Genomic DNA, 26,615 nt, shown 5'->3' with positions numbered 1-26,615 from the left:
GCAGGAATTGAAAAATAAGGAAATAAAAATTTTCTAAGTGTATCTGAATAATTTGATTTAATTTTTTGGCTCAGTTAGTCAGAAATTGAATAAAACCCAAACCATACTGGTGCAATACATGCTCATGTATTATTCAGTTGAAGGAATATAACAAGTTTCACCCAGACAAACACTGGTTTGACAGGTAAACCGCGTTGAACTTGATACGTAGTTCCCGCCTCAGTGTGTCCGTGGTATCAGGCGTAACATGAAATGAGAATCCGCTGACGTAATCTGATCTTTGTTTTGCAGTTTTTTACAAAATAAATTTGTGATCTTGGAAATGTATGACGATTTATGTTAATGCTGCTCATCCACAGCTTCTGTGTTCCGATGCTCTGTAACCGTCCAGATATTGAATACAATTACAGTGCAAAGCTTTTTCTTATGAACGCTAAAAATAGATGAATTGTGTGTGTGCTTTCATAGGTCTTTTAGTGTGTGTGTATGCAACATTTGTCTGAATCACCTTCAGGGACAGTGGAAGGTCAAAACCTCAGCTGGCGTATTGAAAACTTTTGGAACCACTGCCGCTCAATTTGTCCACTGATCCGTCACAGGTGGTTCATCAGGCTCTACCGTGTCTGTATCCCAGAAATTGTGTCAAAATCAGTCGTCACTCAAACACACACCCACCTCTGCAGGGAAATTGAATTGAGGTGTGTGCAGTCAGTAGATAATTGAAATGATTCAAATTCATGCAAACAATAATATAAAAGGCCATTGTTTGATTCCAAAAGTAACAAACTGTCTAATTTGGCAGCTGTGTGACACAGAAGTCAGTCAAATTTACAGTAGCTCAGTTTGCCAAAGGCCTGGGTGTGATGTTTTGACCACTAGGTGGCAGCAAACACCACCTAATCTTAAAAGGGGCTTCTAGCGACGTCATGGTGAACTGAAGAGGTGTGCTTGAGCCAGTATTCTGTCGAATCAGGTCTTTTCAAATGCAATGATATTTCAGGTCGTTGGATGGACATCTCATTCACAACATTTCCCTGAAGCAAACACGCATACCCTGGCCAGGCCCCGGTCCTGCTGGATGTCATGACAGACACAAAGCACATGAAGCTAATTTAGTGTCTACCTGAAATCCAGAGTGTGTATCCGCAGTTCTCAGATTACAGAGCGTATAATTAATTCACCAGTGTAGCATTTTCTATCTCAGACAGCAGCAAAGAAGCTCAGGAGCTGAATAGTGATGAGAAACAACTGCAGGATCAGCAACTTACTCATATTTGAGTAAATGTAAACCTTATCTGCTACCATCAGCGATATTCTTCTTTCAGCTTTGAGTAGGTCACATTTAAACTGTAGCAAAACGCACAACAGAATAACCTGGATTCTGTCATTTTATTGCTAAAGTGACTTCTCAAAGTTTTTTTTTTTTAACTGTACCAACTGACAATCTGCTCATGGTGATGGTCGTCGGAGAATGATCCCCAGACTCTGCAGCTCCCCTGGACTTCATGGAGATTTATAGTGACTGTCAGTTTATTGTCAGCTATCTGGCTGCAACCTCACCGTCCGTAGTGATTCACTCTCAAAGCTCTCTTAATGTTGTTTTTCGGCCACAGCAGGCAGTTGGTTTTCCGAGAAAATCTCCCAAAGCCTGTGTGTATTACATGATCAGCACGAGCTGGTGAACAAAGTGGAACATTTGGCAGCAAAAGAGCCAAATATTCCTAAGGAACCGAGATAAAACACTGATGTAAAGGAGGATGAATACTGGTCCACCGGATCAACTGACCAAAAAATATCCCTCTCTAGAATCTATTTAAATGCAAATATTTTTCATTTCGAACTTTCATCTGTTGGAAGATTTCTGCCTCTTTACTGCCAAGTCCATTCATTGCCTACAAGTTGCACGTACGTGTGCCAGCACCTGACTTCCTCAGACTCATGAACAATGTGAATCAAGGAAGTATCTGACATGCTAAATGACATGACATTCCCTCCCCTAATGCACATCCTTACTCATCGGTGTGGTGGACATGGCCACAGAGACACTGCAGCACCCCCACACCTGTGTCCGTGTCACACATTTTGTCTATTTCACTTTCACGTGACATACAAACAAAGGCTCTACCGTATGCAATGCTTGTGAAGTTAAAATAACTGATGCTGGATTGACCGCGTCACGTCACTCAGTAATGTGAAAATCACATATTGAGGTTTAGCAAACACATTATCTCAGCTCCAAGGACGACACATTAGCTTGCTGCTAGCTTTGGTGGAGGCTCACTTGATGTGATTGGTGTTGAGTGTTTTCCCAGTGCTGGCTTTGCCACCATGACTGTAATTCATCCACATTCCTGTGCCACCACCTGCTGGCTAATGATAAACTGAGCGGAAAGCGGGTTGAAGGAGTTTGTAGGATATTACTTCTACTACTACTACATTTGGAGAAATGGGTAAGAGGAGCAAGAAGCTGGGGACTTGACTTGAACTTGCCCCTTGAAAGATTCATTTGAATTGATTTGGTCTTGAGACCAAGCACTTGAGATTTGACTTGGCCTTGCAGGAAAAAACCAACAAACCTGTGGGCACCTCTGCACATAACTCCACTAAGCCAAACCAAGTGTGTATATATATATATATTTTTTTGTAAGTATATGAGTAGTATATAAGTGTGTAGTATACACACACACACACACACACACACACACACACACACACACACACACACACACACACACACACACACACACACACACTTGGTATAAATTCTCTACAATGTGCTGAAAAGATCTGCCCCAAAATTGAATGAATTCGTCATTGACCCTGACCACACTCTTCCACCTGGTATGGTGAAATTAGGTCATGTAGTTTTTGTGTAATCCTAGTAACAGAAAGTCAAGCAAGCCCCACTGAAAACATGGTGGAGGATATAAGATGCATGCTGGCTCTAATCTAGTCGTGATGTCACGAATCCTACTCTTTGCTACACGGTTTGATTAAAGTTTTCTGTGGTCACAGAGAAACTTTTCCCCTTCACAAGGCTAATGTGGAACCGGCAGCCTAATATAACGATATGAGAGGCACATTTTTGAGACTTTAAAACAGACCAAGAGAGGGGCTTGGCAGTAATGAGAGATCCAGAATGCGAAGAAAAGACAGCGTCAGCCGGTCTAATCTAATTAAATTCATACAAGAATCCTCATTTCTTTATGCTTTCTCTGCTGAATTTGTTGAGATATGGACGCACTGGATGACATATGCATAATGGTAGCAGAGCTGTTGCAATAAGCCTGAAATACCTCATTTATTCTATTTACAATCAGCATTCAATAATGTGTAAATGCACAAGTATGAATGATGGACAATAACATTCTGTCGCATTTACCTACATTTATTAAATGTATTCAAACTGCAGACATAAGCCAGACAGACACATAAACACATTCCAACCAAAGACAAGACTACTGCACTCTCTCATTTGCAAGTCAGTCATCCTCAGCTCATGATGAAAATGTACCACCCAAAAGCGAACCAAAGAAATTCAAAGAAAGAAAACCTGCTTGACAACAATAAAGCTGTGTGACTATTTGGTACATACTGACAGCTAAGATGTCTCAGTGAGTTCCGCAGGGCCACTGACGGGGTTCGGGCCTGCATGAGCTGTCCTCTACAGGGACAACTTGAAACAGGACTGAATCCACACAACCCGTGCGCAGTGGAAGCTGAGCAGGCAACACAGAGGATGCTACACAGTCCATACAAAACAGTTCACTGGACTAAGCTAACTAGCATTCAGCTGGTGTCAGTGGGTCTCAGCTCCCCACTGCACTGTTAGATGAGAGACAGGTATCTGGCCCTGGGGAGGATGGACAATGAATACATTTCTCAAAAATTCCTTTTGAAAAACATGACTCCCCCATTCACGATGTGGCCGATTCACGCAGCCACAGTCAGGCACTCCTCCTGTCTCAGTAGGTTCTGGGTGGTGTGGTGCGATACTTTGCTATCACATTATGAATAAATATTTCAAACTGTTTAGAATATGTCTGGTTCTAACACAATGCATTGTCATGGAAACTGTCTCCTGATTATACTGCCTTAAATAATGAGGAGAGGAGGTACATACATCCAATCTCCTCAACCAAGAATCGGTCCGATCCACACTCGGTGTTAATGAGATTTCACATGTTTGTAAATATTTCATGATGCAATTATAATTCCAATATCATGGCACGACATGATTCTATGAAGCTGTTGAATGTGATACAGAACTGTGGGGAAACACTCGTGAAACACTCTCAGGATGATAATGATCTCTGAACGCTACCATGCGCCCATCAATGCATATGGAGAACATTTTCCCTCTACCTCACTCTTGTTTAATGGTGCTGAACATTTCAAACCATGCACACACACACACACACACACACACACACACACACACACACACACACACACACACACACACAAACACACAAAACTGCCTCTATAAACTGTATGTTTTTATTGGCCGTTTCAGCTAAACATCCAAATGAAAAAAATGAGCAAAAAACATGCAAATTTCACACAACATAAAACATACGAATTAAAATCATCAAGAATTCCAGTTTTACAGAATGTGAACTCAGCTCAGTTTTCATGTAACAGGATGGTGTGTAATATGAGATGTTTCATGTCACAGATCTCCTCATTCCTTCCATTTCATGTATATCTGCTTTTCACTTTCATCAGCGAACCGTTGCCATTAAATATGCAATGCAATCACAGCTGAGATGCAAGCTGGCTGTAATTGTTTTCCAGGCTGAGGCAAACAAAGGGCACTTTTCACAGTGCAGTGATTTGTTAATAATGAAGAGCAAATTACAGTCTTTGCTCCTCATCAGATGGCTGGTGAGGTGACGGATGAGCTACCGGCACTGGAAGTGAATGTTATTTGTCACAAGCCGTCAAAATGATATCTGAGGGATTTGGAGATGAAGAATAAAGGTTAGAAAAAATAAGATTTTGACGCATTTATATTTGTTTAAGGTGTCATTGAGAGGGAATTGGATTAAAGCTCTCAGCTCTGAACATCCTTTTTTATATTGATCAGAACCGTCTCTCTCTCTCTCTCTCTCTCTCTCTCACACACACACACACACATGCATGCGTGCATACACGCACGCATGCGTGTGAGGAAGGAGGCCGATCATTCCTGCTGACAGCTGATCTCAGCAGGGGCACCAGGACATCAATAAGGTGCTGTTTATCTGCTAGCCAGCCTGATGGATGTGTCACTGGACTCTGCTCCCTGAGACTTGCTCATATACCTCAAGAAGCTAACATCAAGCTACTGTAAACAATATACTGTAAACCCTGAAATCATTTTCCATCTGCTGTACCCTAACAGACTCAGTCATGAAGATCGCTGGATTCAAGGCTATTATTAAAAGAGGAATGCAAAAAGATCATCCAACTCCAGACGAGAGCTGAAACAATTAGTTAAATCAATGAATCGACTGAAAGAATATTGATGATTTTAACTTCCATTTATCATTTCAAGAAAAAATTGGCAAATATTTGTTTGGTCAAGGCTTGTAAATCTAAGGATATGCTGCATTTTTGTCAGAGAAAATAAAGAATCTTTTGTAAAACATTTCACCACATACCTCTGTTTTCATTGTATCCTGGCAGAAAAAAGACCACTCCTGCTGAGAAGAGACGCAAAATCAAACTGACAAAAGCAACATCAAAAACAGAGCCACAACTTAAGTTAATTTTTTGGAGGAGAATCCTTTGTTTTGGATTTTTTTTTAAACTTCTTTAGAGCCTTCAGTGTTTCAGAAATTCATTTAAGAAACCCTTTAACTTCCTTGTTTTATTTTAAAAGCATGTTTTTTGGGTGTATGTGGTGATTTACTTCCTGTCCTTGTGTGTTTCCTGCCTAGCTCTGACTGGTTTCACCTGCTTCTCATTACCTTCCCGGTGTATTTAGTCTGGGGGCTTCACTTTCTTCCGTCTGCCAGTTCCGGCATGATTGCCTATGTGTTTGGACGTTCTCAGCATGGACTCTCCACTTCTGTTTGGACTCAAGCAGGTTACTCTGAGAAAGCCCAGGTTTATTTTCTTTAACTAATACACCTCTAAACCGTTTCCTGCCTTTCCAAGAATCTGCATTTGCTTTCTTGCTCCTCTAAAACCACATTTATGAAACCAACACTTTACACATTTTTCCTGGTAATTTAAAGCTATGGTAACTGTAAACCTGCACACATCCATAAATTGACACTTGGCGACAGTCTAGAGCTGCTGGGTTACCTCAGAACAAGTAATAACCCTCCACAGGCTAAAAGAAACACAGTTGCTGCAGTCAAAGAAAGAAAGAAAGAAAAGCTTATAAAAAAACCTGCCAACTCTCTGAATGCACCTGACTTTGCAGTATCACTGTGTCACTTTGGGCAGATCTGATCACGCACTGGGGAGCAAGGGAGGAACAACAAGAGCTTCAGAGTTATGTGTAGCGAACACAGGAGTGACTGTAAAATTGTTTACCACAAGAGGAGAAAAAAACAAGAGAGTGACAGGAGAGGGCTCCCCTGCTTAAGACATGTAGGGTGGGGTAGTCTGTGACCCTGCTGGACCTGGGAGATACACCCAGGACTTTGGCGTACACGGGGTGGGTCACAGTTAATTCATGGGGACATTGCAATTTTAATCATTGTGGAAACAGAATCTGCCTCATGTGTGAGGCTGAATATAACAGGAACAGCTCTCAGTGACTCATTACGGTTCAACAGCCCCACAAAATACAGCCTTTAAAACAACCATTACAATCAACACCTTTGTCAAAGAATCAGCACAGACTGAACATTAAAACCCTCATGTTGGCTTGTGGGATACTGCATTAGCTGAACCAACCTCCAAATTTGGTGAATGTACAGTTACCTCAATGATCCGGATGCATCCAAGAGGACTTTTAACAAACAAAGCTGGTGTGATCATGATCGTGGTGAGACAGCTGAAAATGAATGTGTCTCCTGTCTCAGTGCCCCATGCTGTTTGTGTGCAAATGTGCAAACCCTCTTACCCCTCTTGATGATTTAACAGATACAAGGAGGTTTACTCCCCCTGAAGCTGTCAGGGTCGGTGGTGCGGAAAGACCTGAATGCAGAGATGAGGCAGGCTTTTTAGAACCGAGTGAATATGTTTAATAATCAAAATGAACGAACCAAACTTGCAAACTAACAAATAAGAGTGATTGGCAAGCAGGTGAGCGGCACAAAGAACAAGAAGAAAACTGAACAGATGACATGGCAATGGCTGAAACAGAAAGCCAAACTAAAATGCTGCTCACCTGAAGAAACGTGGGAGAACACGAGGGAGGGATGGAGCTGATTGGGAGTCAAAGAACAGAACGGCTGCTACTTTCAATTCACACTCTCTTGGTGTAAGTGATAATGTTTGGTGAACAGTTCTTGCAGGACATGACCGAAGATATCCAAGTTCCAAGTGACAGCTCCAGCTCTACATAAAATATATAGAAAAGTATATAGACAATGCACAGCTGGAAGGGAGGAAGACGGAGCTGGAATAAGAAAAGTGGTTGTTTCTTTTCCCCCTGTGAGCTTGAATTCACCCTTTTGCATCACAGGGCTTTATGATACATATAGAGAGAAAAACATCCCTTGCACTAAAATGTAATGTATACAGATTTGAACTCCCAAAATGTTTAACAGTAACTTCAACTTAAATGTGTGCCTCTTTTTATTTCTAGGGGTGAAACAGATGCCCTTAATGAATATACCGGTATTACAAAACTCTAAACTTGAGTAACCATCAACTGTCACCCTGCTAAGGAGAAGGTTGGGTTCACAGCATAAGTTTCTCCAAAAAAAGTGCGCCACCTTAGTAATGGAGAAAAACCCCTGGTTGAACCTGAAGTTACCACAGTCTTGCTCCAATCCTGCAAGCCTCAGGCTGTACAGAATTTATGGCTTTGAATGTCATCTGTTTTATCTCCCACTTCCTCAACAGTCTCTTCTTTAGTCACTGCAGCGATTGTGCTTGTGTACTCACCTCCTGTATTATCATCTCCAACCTCGACGTGCCCACATGTCCTAGAATGTTTCAAACAAGACCAGACTGTCGAGGCCCCTTTTGATGTTTCTGAAACCATCTGGTCCCGATCCATTATTGGAAGGGAATGAAAATAAAGGGAGTGTGTCAACGTGAACTTGGAGAGCAGGACAAATTCAGGAGCAAAAAACAAATGTTTAGTATCGCGCCACTTACATTTGGAAAGAAGGTAGGACACAGCTTTTGACTAACAGTATATATCAGAAGATTACTGTATTGTCTGATTATAAAGAATTCTGTATCAAACACTCAGACTCATTGTATTTTGCAGAACAGAAAAGTGGTGATCTGAAATGTGGTGACTGGTTGGAATAAGTTTAAATCAGTGGTTTGAGACTCACATCTGATGGATAATCACCACAGCTGAAGTTTTTATTGACACCTGTCCCTTCGAAAAGTGAAATATAAAAGGATACACATTTTTCTTCTTTAAAGATACGTAAGCTGTATAACCAGGCATCCACACAAGTTGCTCCAGGAAGCAGTGTAAGAACCTCGCGTGTTGCATCTCTGTCTACACTGCATGAAAGATGAGTATTAAACCCGCTTACAGCAGTGTCAGAAACTCAAAACATGCGTCTGCCATTGCAGCAAAGCATTTGTCTCTCAGGAGACACCATCTGCAACGTGGCCTCATTGTAATACTGTAAGCTGTGAATCATCCAAACAAAGTGAATGTTTGCAGATGTCAAGTGACAGTCAATGAAATTCTAGTGAGGAGGAATGTTAGGAATTAATGTGTGCAACAGATGTGGTCAAGATTACTCGATGTCCGTCAAAAAGATCATGCGCGTGTGTTTTGCTTCAAATAACGAAATTTTAAGTAGCATTGTTCTATGCAAAAGAGACCTCTGCTGGTCAAGGGGGCAAAATGCAAGACGCTGGTTGGGAAAATAAGGTTCAAAAGTGCAGTTTCATCAAATGAGGTTTATGGGAAATGTTCTTTTACATTATATTCAAAAGTGGCACTACAGTAAACCAGCTACCGCTACTCTCTCTTAGCTCTGGTCATCATTGATGCTAAGACAAACACAGCACCTTACAGCATAAAGTGGACTCACACATACATCTGTCAAAACATTTATTTTATTCATTTATCTTAAAAAATTAAAATAAAGTGCTTTTTATGTACAATATAATAAAAACAACAGTCACAATCTCAATGGTACAAAAAATACAGTTCACAATTATTTGTACACAACAAATAAAAATGAAATCATGCAGGCAAGACCACATTTGTCTAATATTCAGTCAACTAAGTTGATGGTGTTCAGTATGCTGAGGCAAAGCTGCTGCTGAGTCTCACGGTTGAGCCGGTATGGAGCATATGGAGCTGTGTTTCTGCAGCTCTGCATCATGTAGCACAGACGATTCATTACTTCTATTGTGCTAGAAGGACAGTTTAATACTGAAAAGAAGTTGCGATGGCCTACCGAAGCCAGCTTAGGAAAATAGACGGTCATATCATCAAAGATATTGCAAGTGTGATATATTTGGCTACATTCATGTCCAGTACAGTATTGTTGCATTACTGAGGAGCCACTCAAAACGAAGCATCGATCACAATGTTATTTGCTTTTTAACGAAAAGCTCGTCATTAATTAATATTCTTGACGTGAAGAGTATTTACTTTTTAGCGTCATGGACAATTGAGGTCGAATGGAAATGTACTTTTGCTTTTCAGACTGTAGGAACGATGATGATTTTTCTTTTGATTGAAGTGCTTTCCTTGTGAGATTAAATTACTAATTTATTTTGAGCGGCTCCCAGTGTTTGTGGTTTGCAGGTATGGTGGTTTGTGTGAACCTGTACTACTGTTGACCCGTGTTGTGTTGTGGATTTAAGCGTGCCCACAGAGGGCTACAATCACACCATTCACCACATTTCTGTTGGCGAGGTCACTGCTGGGTGGTACGATGCGGCACATGGCTAAAGGCAGAACGACTTACTGTAAAGGCATTTTGAATGTATGTTGTGATGTTATCCATCAAGCATCTGAAAGCAGGCTGCCAAGAAGCTCCAGAAACATTATTTATAGAAATTCTTTCTTAGATGTGGTTACAAAGGGAGCACGTCTATTTACCTAAAGTCTTTAAACCATTTTATAGCCTACACTGACCTGGGTAAGAAGAAGAGGAACGTTTTCATTGTTATTGTAAAGATGACAACAAAACTTAACATCTGCATTTAATCTGTCTCTACATCCAAGCTCTCCCAGGGTCCTATGTTAGATGTGGGGAACACAGGACCACAAGTCATTTTCCCATTATGTGCCATATCCATCAAGGGAACACAGGAGAGAACCCATTATGAAGAGAACAATCTACACTGAAGGCTTCAGAATAGGAGTTAATTTATCCATTCAATTTAGGTTCATTTGTTCTCTTTCTTAGAGTTAGATGACAAGATTGATGTCGCTCATATCAGCTTAGCACAAGACTGCTAGCTTGGCTCTGTCAAGGAGTAACCAAATGTAACAGACATTACATTTAAGGACAGAAGATGAAAAGAACACGGCGCCTATTTTGGGAAATATGCTTTTTGCTTTCCTCCCCAGAGTGAGACAAGAAAGTATATGCTCTTCTCTCCTGTGGGTGCAACATGGACCTGCTTACTGCTAATTAGCTTGGCGTAATGAAATGGGAAGTGGGTGGGAAATGTTAGCATACCTCAGTCAGAGAAAAATCTAAGATATATATTTCTCCCGAACAGTCTTTATCTGCACGAACAGAACTAGGATTGCTCATAACAACATACATAGCCGGAACTACCTCCTGACAGGGTGCAAAGATTTGATGCAACACCTCGAAATCTTGGCTAGCAAAATTAAACATTTGCTGATAACTAGAAGAGTAACCGCTGGTACTAATCATGACAGATTTTGTAGAAGAGGATTAGAATGTTTACATATCAAGATATCATTTGTCTGAACCAGAATTCAGAGAGTTGGATCTATAGGTTTTGGAAGCTGAGTGGGGAAGACATATATGCTAACCTGCCCATCCACTACTCTTCATTGCGCAAAGCTAACTAGTGGTCGGCAGATCTCTGTGGGGCTCAGCTTGCTACTGCAAGTACTGGGGAAGGAAAGGTATCCAACATGTTTTGTTTTTTTTTGCCTCTGAGGAGGATGTAAATGAATGTATTTTCTAAAAAAGTTGGCTTGTTCCTTTAAGCTAAACTTAGCTTAGCCCAAAGTAACCGAATCTAAGTAGCAGCACAACAAACACATACAATTTTTAAGAACTGTACTGTCAAGCTGCAGAAAAATCTTCTCATCTAACATTCGCTCTATAAAGGCATATTTCCCAGTCAGTCTATAGCTTGAAAATAAAACCACTCCTGCTCTCACATGCTTGATGCAGCCCAGGTGCTGAGTTACCAGCATGGGGAAAATTGCAGTATTGTGTACAAGAGGAGAACTGTAGGCAGTGAAATATTGTGAAAAAAGGTCAGCAGTGTTCACTCTCTAGGTTCAAGACTAGCTCTACAACACATCTTGCACAAGGTCCCTTAAAAACACACAATATTAAGCACAGATACTGTATACTCAACAAAAAATAAAGAGAAACACTGACCGCTGTTGCGCTCTATGCTGTGCAATTACGTTGTCAACTTGTTACATAGCATGTCGTCATTTGCTCAGTGTTCAAAATAGCAGATTCTGCATTATACTGAAATATATGGATCAATGGTGTGTTCTAAGACAGGTGGTGCCATATTATTCCTAAATGTTTTTTTTTTTTTTAAATTTCTGATTTACACACTACCAGCTCCCTACATCTTTGGAAAATTCTGCTTTAAGTCTCAAAAGTCTAAGCAATGTGGGTGCAAGAGTGTTCATAATGGCTGCACTGGTCCCTGTTTTCTAAAATAAAAAATCATGTTCCTTAGCAGCCACACTTTGCCTCAGTAGTCGCATTTCTTGGAATATGCTCTGGTTTTTATTGAAATGTGTGCAAACCTGTAAGTATTCAACACCCTGATTACTTGTGCTTTCACATTAACGTCTGACTGAGTGAGAAGAATGCCATGTATGTACGCCATGTAAGCTGCGGGGGATTATTATTGAGCTAATACAGAGCTGTGCGCGTCTACTTCACTACACAGTGCTGATGCAGTCTGGATACAAGACCACAAAATACACACAGTTGTTCTGTGACCTTTTCATGTTGAGTGGGCTTATTAGCGGTTAAATTGACCTAAAAAGATGCCATGTTTGTAATGTCAGCGCTCAGCAAGCTCAATCAAAGAAGTTGTGGATTTCAGTGAAAATACTGACGCCAGTGGTTGGAGGAAAACTGCAGAATGTTGTCTCAAATGACCATCTTATGATAACCTTCGCTTTTCTGAGAAAGTCATCCCAGCTTGAAAAGTTCCAATAGTCTCAGAGAACACTCCAACCTTGCACTTCACATTTATTTATTATTGGTGCCGTGGATCTTTAGTGAAACCCACCTCTGATTCCATCATAATGTTCTCTTTGACAGTGATCAACACAAGGCATGAGATGGGAGTGGTCTTCATACAGAATGGCACTATTGCATTTAGATAAGACAATCAAGTTAGTTTTTTTTGTTTTGTTTTTTGGCACAGTGCACATGATGATTTGGTGCTGCCCTGAACATGAGAGAGATGTTGACACCCCCCCTCCCCCTTTTTTTTTCTTGGCTCTTGTGTTTTTGTTGTCCTCTTTGTTCAGCATAAAAATGTCAGGTCTCTTTCATAAACACTGCATGTGTGTCCATTTAGAACCAAATCATGGTACCTGCAAGTCAGTCTCACATGAGCAAAGATTTAGAGGAACAGCCCCCACCCACCCACCCACCCACCTGCACTAATGGTCCAGAGTGCAGTTACAGGTGAACGACAACAGCATAAATTCAGGAGGAGCATCGTTCGTGCCCACTGAAGGAACTTTCATCTGTCGTTCAGTTGCAGTTCCATTGTCCTCTTCTCTCCTCGTCTCCCATCTTCTCACAGTCACGACATTTACCAGGCAAAAGGGAACAAATGTGCTTCTGGCTTGCGTATGCATCGCATGCATTTTATTCTCCTAAACCTGAACTCTTGGTGAGCGACATGCGTTCTAGTATGGTGCCTGCATGACAACAGAAGCATATTTAGTGTGAGAGAGGACACACATACCTACATGAGGCCGGGCAGTATATCAATATTCATAAGTTATCGTCTGTTTGTGTCACGTGGTGGACATCAACTAGTGGAGCGTCTTGCATATTGAAGGAGATTCTGTGATAAATACTGATGTTGGGAGATATTGTGTATTTTCTTCCCACGCATTGTCCAGCGTACTCTCTCTCTCTCTCTCTCTCTCTCACACACTCACACACACACACACACACACACACACACGAGCTACTGTATGAGAATGACACGAACAAAAGACGTATAACTCCTTAGCAGCTGCCATGATTCGTGGTTGGTTGAAACTAGAGTGTTGTGTTGCTTCTTCTTGACTCCCAAAGGAACTTGGACCAACCTCTGGCTTTGGAGTGGAAATGGATAAACGAAATGACCTCCGCATGGATCACAGAACAAAGATGACCGAAATGAAAGATGTGCTGCAACGTAGCAGGATGTCAGGGTCTCCTTTCCTTTGCTCGACTGTATCTTTCATGGAGATACAGGGTGGCGCCATATCGCCTGCACTATGCTCTCATACAATTGAGTCTTTAATCTCCGAGCCTAACCGCACTCTGGGCCGAGGGCAGGTCGGGGAGTATTCCACGTGGCTCTCCTTCAAATTAAGAGGCCGCCTGTCGGACGCCTCTGAGAAGCTCTTGCTGTTGTCTGGCGAGGACTCGTGGGTGGGTGTGCTGCAGATGTAGTTGTCATTTAATGTCTGGTAGCCCTTGTGGTCGGAGGTGGAAACAGGGATAGTGTTACCATTAAGAGGTAAGCTCTCTGCGGGCTTTCCCACTATCCTCGGCTTCTTCTGCTGCATGTTGGGGCACTCACCCTGCTTCAGCATGGACTTCATATGATCACGGTTCCTGTAGATGACGAACAAGGAAAACACCACGAGGGAGAATGCCAACAAGGCGCACACCACAATCAGTTCGTTCCAGTATGTCTTTGTGTGGACCTGCTCAGAACGGGACTCGCCGGGCAGGATGATTGTCTCCTCTCGCCTTATGTGTGGTGTACGGGAGTGACCAATCATGGTGGTGCTTTCCTGGTGGGGCTCTGCTCTCACACAGTAGTTGGCCAACAGCTGGTGGAAGCTCTCCTCCTCTGACCAGCACTCGTACGTCTCAATCTTGTCAGCCTGTGCCACCACTACTAAGTTGCCTTCAGGAGTCGCGTAGAGGAACTGGCTGGCGCTGGCGCTGTAGCGCCATCTTCTTTGTGCCAGGTTGGAGCGCAGCTTGCAGGGCAGGACTCGGAACGTGTTGGCTGGGATGGTGATGAGCTGGCAGTGGGAGCCACCTATTACACAGTCAAGAAAATATATACACATACGTAAAACACATATGAATTAAGCCCAATACTGAGGAGCATTTGGGGACTCATGCCAATTTGCCTACATGCTGATAATTGAATGAAAAGTGTGTGACCGCTTTCAAACAGAAAGTCCATTAAATATGAAGATAAAGCTTGCAGCCTGTCAGATTAGAGGGGAGGCAATAAGCAACAGCTTGCATGGCTCTGTGCAAAGGAAGACAATTTCACCTAGCAGCACCTCTAAAGCTGGGCCCACGCTACAGGGGTTTAAATCCTGTCAAATTCTTTAATCTGACTGCAACACACAGTTGTAGAGAATCTTGGAAGATGTTCTCTCTAATCTCAAACATGCACACATTTTATTGAGATTATCGTACTGGAGGGAGTAGCGTAAAGGCTCACGTGATGTAGTTCACGTGATGTCACGAGGAAGCAGACGTGAACTAAACAGAGACTGATGCAGCGGAATAAGTCGCTGTGGTCGCGCTCCCAAGCAAGAGGAGGGGAAAAAAAAGCAGATTGCCAAATGAGTCGGGAGGTAAAATATTAAGGGAGATGGGGTCAACATGGATTCTGAAGACAGCGTCAGTTTTACTGATAGCACCGAGCAGCAGCATAAAGTACCAGGTAACATTAGCCTCAAATGCTACAAAGTTTACTGTTGCTTGGTGACACTTTCAGCTACTTCTTTCTCATTGGCTGTTGTGGTTCAGAAAGGGAAGTGCTGACGTAATAATCCAGATATAAAATTCAAGACATAAAACACGTTTCTAACTCTTTTGGGGCAGCCCGATGGGTGTGAGCAGATGAGGGGCTGAAGGATCGATCTGTTACCAGCTCACACTACCAGATCATCTGAGCAGATCAGACCAGCCTCGAGTCAAAACCCCCCCTGATTATCCTGTAGTGTGTGCCCAGCATCAAAATCTTTAAATAACGTGTTACAGCTTCTTTATTTAATAGTACAAAGGTGAAGAAAAGCAACAAGGAGTGAATTACAGGTATTGTGGGCAGCTTTGTGTGATATAATTTACATGAACTGCAGTTTTTAGCTTTAAACTTTTATAGACACAACAACCCTTGAGTTATTTGGCATTACAGGAACCTGCCACAACAGCTTCTTTTCCTGACAACTTTATGTGCGAGTTGTTGGGCTATTGAAGAGGTGGCTGACAAAACTTTAATTAAAGACTGCTACACAGAGAAGACCCACTCACGGGAAGCTGCTGGTCTGGCAGATCTGGGGCTGGTAAATGTCCTGTTACAAATCGCTGAAGTATCAGCCTCCTCCACGTCCTGCTGCCAGTGACTGAGAACAAAACATTACAAACAAAATAACAATGTTGTTTTTTAAGCTGTAATAAAACACCTTGTGTGGACACAGTCATTTATCCCCCCCCCCCCCAAGTCTTTCATTTAGAAGCAATAAAAACAGCCTCATCATCATGACTGAATGACCTGCCTTCTTTTAACAGCTAGTTGTGCAAGTGCGTGAGCGGACGCTATGTTTATGGCACCTTTGTTTTTGTTTAAAACCTCGGCCGAGGAGGTCGTGTTTTCTTTGGTTTGCCTGTTTGTGTTTGAGCAGGATTACACAAAAGCTATGAGGCTGATTTTCAATACATATGCCAGACGGGTGAATAAAGGCCCAAGAAGGAACCCATGATATTTTGCAGGTAGACTGGTCATCGCGAATGAATGAATGAATGAATGAATGAATGAAATGATCTATTAATTTTCTTTTGCTCATTTACATGTCTTTCATTATTTTCATATCATTCTTTTGTTTGGGAAGCAACAGGTAATAATGTATTTAACTCATGTTAAATACAGCTGGGTCAATTGTGCTACACAGAAACATAAACAATGTACATACAAGTATCAGGGTTTGCAAACTTTGCCTCATGGTTTGCAAATTATGCTATCTACCTGTCAGGTGGGGCCATCCTGACGTCCTGACACTGCCGGCCGGTCCAGGCGCAGTAGGGGTCTCTGGACAACACACACTCTCCACAGCTCAGATAGTTGGAACAGTTGGCCACAGGAACCTCCACCAGCCCGGAGTAGGACGACACGAACAACAGGCCCTGTAAGGGAGAAACACGTGTGATACCAACTTTTCAGCCAAAAGATGAGCTCAGCCCTGCTTTTGCTTAAATTTTAATCCCAGAAGGAGAAAAACAATCAGATCAAGAGAACACTGTAACCTAAACACAGGACTGACGAAGGCCAGATGTGCCTTTCCTTGTACCAGCTGAGTGATTTTGGTCAAAGACAGATGGCAACCATGTTCACAAAGGCTGAGGCTGACATAAATGTGTGTGTGTAACCAACAGAGTGAGGACATTTTAGCTGGTCCTCACATCTTCAAAGGGTCATGTGAAGGTCAAGACTTGTTTGAGGGTCGAGGTTAGAATAGAGTTATGGTTAGGTTTATGGTTCGGAAGTCAGTTAAGATGGTTAGGTTTAGGGTGAGGGGCTAGGGAATCCTTTACCTCAATGAATGTCATATATATATATATATATATATATATACACACACACACACACACATATATATATATATACACACACACATATATATATATACACACATATATACACACATATATACACACATATATATATATATATATACATACACACACACACACACACACACACACACACACACCCTATATCTCATTATTGTGTAGAGGAGGTTAATATAACGTTGATGCCTTTGTTATCCAAATAGAGTCTATATTTAGACCTCTAATCCAGCCGTATATTACAGGAATAATCATGTGGATGTTTTGTTAGTCTTTCATATCCCTATTTGGAACCCAAAATACATTCACAGAATGTATCTAGGACTTTATTAGAATTACATAATCTTAGATAAGGTTGCAGTTTGGCTGCTAGCCCTGGGAGAGTCTATTATGTCATAAAGAGAGAAAGGTAATGAAATTTAGCTCTGAGCAAAATGCCAGAGAGGATCATAAACTCTGTTCCAGACGGTAATATAAGTCAGAGGAAAACTCAATGGAATGGCCCCTGAGGACAGCAAGTTTGTGTTTGTGCAGTAAATTTAGCTCCTCCACATTTTTTTCCTATACATGAATTTGAATTTGAAATGAGAAGACGTGATGCAAGTAAGAACTGACATAATAACAACAGAGCTATGATTTACCCTCTGAGGATCAAGTTCGATGTGCTGCACAGGCTGGGGGTCAGGAAACAGAACCATCTCCTCGATGATGTGCATTTTGTCATTGGCGTTGATGGCTTTGTGAAGCTTTCCGTCATCTGGAAGACACGCAGAATGAGTGTAAAACAACTCGGACTATTTATTTATTAAAAAAAAAAAATCACACCTGTTTGTTTGGTCTACTCTATTCAAATCTAAAACTTTACCTGTTCCAATGAAGAGAACATCGTAGGCCCTCTCCATGCCCTGAATCTTGTGCACGGCAATCTGTGTGTAGCGCACGCTGCGTTTCAGCAGCAGGGGAGCACTGCGGATCACACTGTCCATCAGGAAATGATCCTTGACAAAGTTAAGCACTTTATCAGGCATGTGCAAGGATGACTGGATTCCCATTTGCCTGGCGTGGTTGGTCACACACTGTGCAAGAGTAAATTAGACATGAAAAATTAAATCTATGCTTATTCAAGTAGAACTAGAAATATACAGACACCATGAATACACCAAGTCACTTTGATGTACATTAAACTAAGAGTCGGCTATCATCGCATGCGAGCAGAACAGATATCAGTCTCTAATTTGTGCGTGTCAAATCTGTTAAAACTGAGGCCTCCACCCTTCTTTTACTCCGCAATATGAAATGTTAATCACAGGTAAAACCTCAAGATACAACAGCTGCATCAGTCTACTGTTGATGCTTTACTTGAGGTCTATCATTTAGCCAAGAATTGCATGATTAAAAGGTATTTTAAGTGTGATAAATTTTACTGTACATCCACTTACCGCCCCGGGCCGGGGTTCTGGTACCGGGTGATTGTAAGTGTACCACTGCTGTGTCTCCCGGTTGACCTCCCTGTAGCGCCCACTGAAAGCTCTCTCCACTTGAGCCATGGTGAAGGCACACACAGCCGAGCTGCCCGATGCTCCTTTATACCTGCGTATGAAAAAAATGCATCTTTGTTTTAAATTCTGTAACCTTCTAGAATTTGAAGGATTGTTTGGGGGTGGGGTGTTGTTGTTTTTTTTTTTTTAGAAGGTACTGACCAAATTATGTCTGTGCTAATGTATACTGAAAAATGATACATCAATTGGTGCCAAATTTTGGTACCTTTGGGTGAGTAAAGTGCATATTAGACAAAGAGTGTGTGAGGCCACCCCAACAAAGCATTCAAGCCTAATTCACAGTCAGCACAATGGCAAACCAAAAGCTGCTTTAAGTACCGTTACACCTCAAAACTTCATGCAGAAAAAGTGTGCCACATTTTATTTGCTAACATTAGCAAACCACTAGATTTTCTTGTTAATACTGGGAAATTAAAATACCCCAAAAATTAATTGTTGATCGGGATTCCATGCAAAGGAATCAGAATGGATGTCGGATCAAATGTGAACGGCAGCCAAATCTAGCTGTTTGTGTATTGTACACGGTGTGATCATGAATAGGAATAAGCATACATTCTTGAAATGAAAATATGGGCTACACACTCCTTCCTGTTTTCTTACAGGATGTTACAATTTTTTTTACCAAAACTGTGTAAAATGAGTGGACATAGCCAGCATGACCACAGCTGTTTTGGGGGCTCAAAACTGATAACTTGAAAATGCCAGTGGGAGGTGACCATATTTGGCTGAGAGGGAAGGACTTGCCTTAATAGCAACTTGTCAATCAAAAATTAGTCATGCCCTGAAGCATACCCTGCTTCATTGTTTATTCTAATCCTCAATGTACAAAATTAACACCAAGCTGTATTTAAGAAGCCAATCACACATCTGTTTTGCTCCCAGCAGATTTGCCCCATGCTGACCTTCAGAGAGAATGCAGGTTAAAAAGGTCTTACATCTTCTTTACAGTGTCAAATGATTTTTTTATTTACCATCCATCTTTCCTGCTTTTTTAGTCATTTAATAAGGAAACTGGAGCAGCAACCTCTCAGCTGTAGTGTGGCCACTTCACTAGTTTGCATAATAAAACCCTTATTTTGTTGATACATTAATTAGTTATTGGGGTTACATGAGCCTGTTAGTGTTTAAGCTCATTACGTCTGCTTGAAACTCAGAGGAGCCAAGCAAGATAAAGCGGCTCGCCAAGTTTGAGTGCGGATATTAAAAAGGCAAAGCTTGCTCTCGATGGTTTGTGTAAGCTGTGCGAGTGTGTCTCCATGTAGGAATGCGGGAGGATTCAAAGTTTGTTGTGTGTGCGAGTGTGTATAAACTGCACCAGTCCCATAAATCAAACTCCATCAAGTGAATAAACGTCAGCGTGGTCATAACTGAGACATCAAAACAAACCCGGTTGCTTCCAGGTTTATTTCAGGCTGAACATGCCGGCCAACGTATCGTCACAGAGCACTGCCCCCAAGTTGAGATGTGCACAGGCGCAATCGAGACCCTTTTCCTGGCGCAAATTGGGTCTTGCATCACTCAACAAATACACGATGAATGGGACTGAGGGCACAGGGGACCGCCTTGCAAATGCTGTGTGTGGGGCCTTTAAAGACTCGCTCCAATGAAAATCATGTTTTTCATGTTGTTCTCATGTTCATGTGCCGTGTTTCTGATGCTAGAGGACATATCTTGAGGAAACTAAGTTCAAAATTGCATTTCTGAGTATTTCTGCATTCAAATCACTGTGAACCATTGAAGGCAGGCTAAGGCAGACTGGCTTTCACATGTCACAAAGCCACTGGGCGGGCCACAAGCTCCTGCCCTGCTCCGTCCGCTCAGATGCTGTAGCGGGTTGCAATGCTAAGAAGAAAGATAATGACATTAACTTTCACAATCTACTGAAACAGGCGGGACGGTGGTGCAGTGGTTAGCCCTGTCCCCTCACAGCAAGAAGGTTCCAGGTTTGAGCCCCGGCTTGAGCGTGTGGACTTTCTGTGTGAGTTTGCATGTTCTCCCTGTGTCTGCGTGGGTTCTCTCTGGGTACTAGCGGAACATGCAAGAGGGGACGAGGCTGATTGATACTCTAAATTAACCGTAGGTGTGACTGTGAGTGTGAATGTTGTCTGTCTCTATGTGTTGGTCCTGAGATGGACTGGTGACCCGTCCAGGGTGAACCCCGCCCCTCACCCAAAGGCTGCTGGGATAGGCTCCAGCCCCCCGCGACCCTTAACAGGATAAATGGTAGAAAATGGATGGATGGATGGATCTACACTGCTGTGAGAGAACAATGGATGGGGTTTCTTGGTCAGAGCAACATAATGAACCACACATTGGTTTGCAGTCAATGCTTCACACAAGACTGTTTCACCAACTGGCAGGAGAAAAAAAATGGGCTTCACCAGCAAGTTCAATTGGAAGCCGGATGCTGTGCCTTCCATCAAGACACCGTCAAGTGGACAGCTTGTATGTTTACTGGTAAGTTTATTTATTTTTTGTCAGGTTCTAGTAATTCAACCAAGCCTGCCCACCAGGTCCTAGAGACCTGGTCCTAACCAGGTGACCCACCATTTGAGGGTCCCTGCTGGCCCCGGTTGTCCAGTACAGTTGGCGTTTCGGGCAAACGGTTCCTCCGGTAGCGCGGGCTTGCCTCTATCGGCCGGGAAGGACAAGTCAGGCGACCGTCCGTCCTCTTCCTGATCACCAACCGCCCCAGAACAAGACAGAGAAGTCCCGTCTCCACCAGGACGTTTGGAGAATATCAGCCCTGAATGGCTGTCGTGACCCAGGGTCACGCAAATTCACCAAGAGTTGAAAAAAAATGCATATTTTGATTTCTTTACTTTTGCAGAGCCAGCAGCAGTTAGTGAACAAAACACATTTACTCTGCAAATTACCCTTAGAATTTAGTAATTAAGATGTAAAAAATGACTGATGCTATGGCTTAGATACCACTAAAGCACTGAATTCACTGATAGATGGACGGCAATATTTCATTTTATTTTGTATCTATCTCTGTTATTGATATGATGGCAAAATGCAATATTTTTTGTGTTTCTGTTGAAAACCAATAAAACTTGTTAAAAAAAACACAAAATATATTCCAATAAAGGTTCATTCAAGCCTCCAAGAAAATAAAATAAATGAATCATCACATTTGATGACAAAGACAGACAGTAAGTTCATGCAGAAGCAATGGCTTTGTATGCCAATATGTGAACTGCTCACACATTCAGGGAACATCAGCTCCTAGCAAACCATTTACTGTTTCATGTCTGAGATAAAGGAGTCGGTGTGACGGATGGAAGTGTTTTATTATTCTCAGCCACTGTGTCATTTTTTTGTTTCCAAGTGAGTAGTACTGTCACAGCTATCTTACCACTGGGATGTGAAGACGCCATAAAAGACAGTGCTCTCCCAGCTGTCTCCCATGGGCTTCAGGACAAACATGTCCTGGATGATGTTGAAGGGGAAGCCATCGTCAGGGAGGGAACACAAGAGCTGCGCCTTCAGGAAGGTGGTCCATTTCTTCTGCAGTACCCGCTCGCCTCCCTTATCACCCTGCACACAGATACGTCACCTAAGTTATTCATTGACAGATCAGACACCGAAATAAACACACAGAACTGAACATTGGTTAAGGTGCACGAGGTGATATGAGAGGAGAGGCGGTGCCGAGGGAGCAAACACTGAGGTCAGTGGGTGTCTGACAGGCGGCGATGCTGTGACGAGGAAGGTGAACTACAAGAGGATGCTGGGACATTTGTCTCCTTTAAGAGAAGGAAATGTGGGCCACACGCAACTAGGCATCATCCTCTGGGGATTGAGGCTCTGCATGAATATCAATACCATGAAATGCTGGAGAATGATCTTTACTGGGGATGAACAAAGGATGTCCAAATTAAACAGATGAGTGTGCAACACTGCTCACACCAGAGGATTGATGGCTTACTGCTCCAACTATCAGTAAGTCGGAGCACTATTAAGATTCTGACCTGGTAACAGACCAGCTTTAATACAATCAGCTAAAAACAGTTAAAACAGGTTTGCAACGTTCTGCATCGTAGCTGCAGTCCCTTCTTTGTTCTTTAGAGGGTGCTGTTGAGGTCAAACAGGAATCCGGAGGAAGGCAAATGAGAGTGTCTACTGATTTTGAAGATGTGTAATCTCAAAAAGCAGGAATTCCAAGTCCTGCTGAAGTGTTAGAATCATTTGTTCTGGAGGAACATAAACTATGTGTGGTGTATTTATATTGAGTGTCAAAGTTAAACCTGACCATGAGGAGAATGCAGCTCTCCACATGCATCTGAATAAGAATAAGAATATCTTATTTATCCCACACTGGGGAAAATTAAATAGTTTCAGCAGCCTTTACAGACAGAAGAAGGAAGGATAATATAAATTTAAAAAGAAAAAATATTTATGAAATATGAAAAAAAACAAAAATAAAATATTAGACAAAATTTTATATTAGACAATTACCAAAATTATTTACATGAAGTATGAAAAAATAAGAACAGAATCAGAGCGTGATCCAATATAATTTAATTGGGCAAGTAGATGTACAAATCATGGAATCTGACTCCAATGCTTTCGCTGACAGGTTGGACAAGGTAAACGAACATTTCTAGAAATTCATATCTATATTTATACATAGGTGCGTAACCAAAAACGTCAGTGATAAAACTCTCACATGATTCGTCCAGTCTAACCCAAGTTGTCGTTATCTTTCCTTAAGCTCAGCAATCTGCAAAAACTTGGATTTAAGCTGAATAAAAAAACAACCCTAGGACACAAAATGCTTGTGCAGTATTGCACACACAGACGATAAAGAAGACTTCAGAGTTTGTAAATGGTTGTTTTGAACAGTTCGGCTGTTTTCTTATGCATACTGCCAATAATGGTGCACCTAATTCACCTGCCTGTCCATCTTTCAGTCTTGATTGCTCTGATGTAGGTTGTGTAGACAAAAACGTACACTTAATTTAGTAAAACACTGCATGAAACTAAATGTGTGTGTGTGTGAAATTTGTTTCTCCCTGTAGCATCAAGCTAAAAAATGTGTGGTTTGCGCTTTCTGAATTCTGGAGTCACCAAAAAGTCACGCAAAAGGGATGGAAACTTCTTTGTGACTTCAAGAGACCCCAGTGGTGAGTCAATGAAAGGCAATTTAAACTTTTTGAACTCACTCTTTGAAATCACTTCTCTTCTGAGATATCGTGGAGGCATTTGGAGGCCACCAAACTGTCACAAAAACAGTAATCTGATGACTTTGCCAAGGCTAGTTATTATCAAAGAGCTCGTAAACACACCAAAGGAAACTCCTCTCAAGTACAGCTAGCAAGTTAGAAAACACAGGAGGATGAGGAGGAGGAGGAGGAGGAGGAAGAACACGACCAAAACAACTGGTCTCACCCAGTCTCAGGACAGTTCACCGCAGCAGCAGGACGGTCTCTAAAACCCTGAACAACTCCCCCGTAACAGCACAGGGAGTGAATCACCCTTGAGGAGATAATAAAATGCAAAACTATAACTACCTCTGTGTCCTCGTCTATGTACTCTTCCACACAAACAATCCCTCGTGGGACCGATGCAGGGCCTGGAAGCCAATTACTAGGATGTGGTAGTAGCCTGTCCACGTAATGAGGAGACCACATTCCTGCCCTCTCAGCTGTCTATTGCTGTGCTCCGCTGGGCAGCTCGTTCTTTCAAAACACATGGACCACTCCCTCGGTGACTGGCATGCTTTGTGCTGTATTACACCGCTCTTTTATATCACGTCTAAACTTTACATTCTAGACTCCTTGCTTTTTAAAAAGACGGAGGTAAAGAAGAGCGGTTCCACATTGTGTATAATCTGCCTGCTTTGCACAGCCCCTCAGTGTGCACACCTGAATAAACAAAAGACAAGAGGGAGTGAGCGTAGGGAGGAGGACATAGAGGAACAGAGGGAGGAAAAACAAGTCGGAAGCAGAATTACTTGGCAAACCCAAGTAAACAGTAGTTAGCATAATGAAAAAAACTCAAGACACTCACATTTATCTTATCTAGCACACTCTCTCTGAGGTGTCTCCCAAGATTAACCAACACACCCCAACGGTCTCAAATATTTCAAAAAAAAAAAAAACACTTTTTTTTGGGGGGCTTTGGGAAGGTGCACATGCTTTCTGTCAGGGTGTTATAGATACCAGCTAACAGGGAGGAGACTTAATACCTCGCTGTTACTTAACTCAGTTCAAGTTCAAGAGTTTCTCTTCACTGGACGAGTACACGGGGCGTGTGCTCACATGTGATCCACTTTTCAGAGAAGAAAAAAAAACATGTGGATTTGGTAAAAGCCTGCAGCATTGCAGACCCGAGCCAGACAGAGGAGCAGCACACGTACATTGAAAATGAAAATGCAGTATGGAGTGTACATAAACTAACGGACAGACTTGGATGACATTTGGTGGAGTGACAGATAATATTGGGAGGAACAATTGATTAATTTTTGGAAGAAGTCTAGATCAACTTGTGGATCCTGGAGACTGTTCTAGGTCATTGGCAGGAAGTAGCTTTTAGCGGTACTTCTGGACTTGTCACTGAAAAATTCCAATCAAATTTTAAAATGGTTGGATGAAAAATGATCCCAGGAATCATCCTTATTGTTCTGGATGTGTGACCCAGATAAACAATTTTCTGATATAATAACAATATCCTCCCCCAAAAAATCTAAGCATATTTTATGAAAGGCCATGGATTTTAACGAGTACTTTAATGATGCATGTCAAGGTACTACTTTATTACGATATACAGAGATAACATATTGATACTATGGGCTGGAATATCCATACAGTATAGTGAAAAAAATATTGCAGTATATTGTGGTATTGATTTTATTGCACAGCCCCGGTTTTCAGCTGGGTTCTGGATCGTGATCTCAAAGACCCATCTTTGGCGGTTGGTTGGGAACAAATGCGTGAACAGATTTTAATGATACTTAGTTCATTTTCTGCATCCACGTTGCCTCCTTGGCAGAGTGGGAACTTTCTCATAAATCTCTCTTCAATAGAGCCTCCAATGCGAAGAATTCCAAGTGCTTTTATAACCTGGGTGACATTACAACATCTTGAGCTTTAAATCCTGTAATTTGTCGTACAGTAGTTTGTATAAAATCAGATAAAATGTATCAAGAAATTGAATAACACGCTGTGACTTGTTTCAATGCATGTATTTTCTAGGCATTAACCGAACAAACAGGAGAGCAAACTGCCCGCAGCACGACTGTGCTACCTCACGACAGCATCTGAAAAGATGTCAGTCAATAAAAAAAGCAGTCTGCTGCCTCACAGTGAAATAAAAGCACTTTAGAGAGCAGAGAATGCCATTCGGCTCGTCTGCAGCAAGTTGCCACAGTTTGGGGGCCATTCTGTCAGTGATTTCCATATATAGAACCTAGGAGGTGCTCCGCTGGCTGCAAGAGGTGTCGCAGCAGCGAGAGCCAAAGCCTAGCAGGACTAAGTCATTAAGCTGTCAGTTAAGATTACATGCTGTCCCCACAATTATTCACATTACTGCCTCCATGAACAGGAGGCATCAGTCAGGGAGGGATGCTGAATGCATGTATATCAAGCGGCTTCATTGCCATTTAATTGATCTGATGACAGGTGAAAAGGGCTGACACTGATTATTCGGGGTGATCGGATAAACTAAAGCCTCAAGAATGGAGCTGGGGATCGACAAATTAAAAGACAAGTAGCCGCTGCATGCTTTGCTTGCAGAATTAAAAAAAAAAAAAAAAAAGCCCACGCAGTTGAGTGGAAAAAGCATTTCATATTGCTGCAAAGCACCCTTGAATACTAATAATGCCTGCAAAGCTCAAAGTGTTGGTGGAGAAAGGCAACGAGCCAGAGGGACGGACGGGTGCAGCTGACATTGTGAGAGATGGAAGGAGGAGGGGGTGGGGGGTGACATTGCAGAGAAAAAGGAA

The 26,615-nt window shown here is 42.1% G+C and overlaps 1 protein-coding gene across 4 annotated transcripts in view; it reads right to left on the bottom strand.

The window, feature by feature from the left end:
- Positions 1 to 12,946: 12,946 nt before the first annotated feature.
- Positions 12,947 to 26,615, bottom strand: part of LOC147269620 (semaphorin-4B-like) — a 57,288-nt gene continuing 43,619 nt past the window's right edge. For all 4 annotated transcript variants that reach the window (XM_086187979.1, XM_086187971.1, XM_086187962.1 and 1 more), the window contains 7 exons: positions 22,026 to 22,207; positions 18,548 to 18,698; positions 17,974 to 18,184; positions 17,750 to 17,865; positions 16,507 to 16,664; positions 15,795 to 15,886; positions 12,947 to 14,562 (listed from right to left, as the gene is read on the bottom strand). In XM_086187979.1, the coding sequence (XP_086044105.1) occupies positions 13,790 to 14,562; positions 15,795 to 15,886; positions 16,507 to 16,664; positions 17,750 to 17,865; positions 17,974 to 18,184; positions 18,548 to 18,698; positions 22,026 to 22,207 (1,683 nt within the window). In that variant the 3' untranslated portion in view covers positions 12,947 to 13,789. The remainder of the gene's footprint in view (positions 14,563 to 15,794; positions 15,887 to 16,506; positions 16,665 to 17,749; positions 17,866 to 17,973; positions 18,185 to 18,547; positions 18,699 to 22,025; positions 22,208 to 26,615) is intronic.

Source organism: Aulostomus chinensis, chromosome 2 (genome assembly GCF_037954235.1).
Source record: "Aulostomus chinensis isolate RoL2024-O1b breed Wild chromosome 2, RoL_Achi_v1.0, whole genome shotgun sequence".
Taxonomy (NCBI): Eukaryota; Metazoa; Chordata; class Actinopteri; order Syngnathiformes; family Aulostomidae; genus Aulostomus; species Aulostomus chinensis.
The sequence above is the reverse complement of the archived record's forward strand: the minus strand, read 5'-3'. Positions and strand labels throughout refer to the sequence as shown.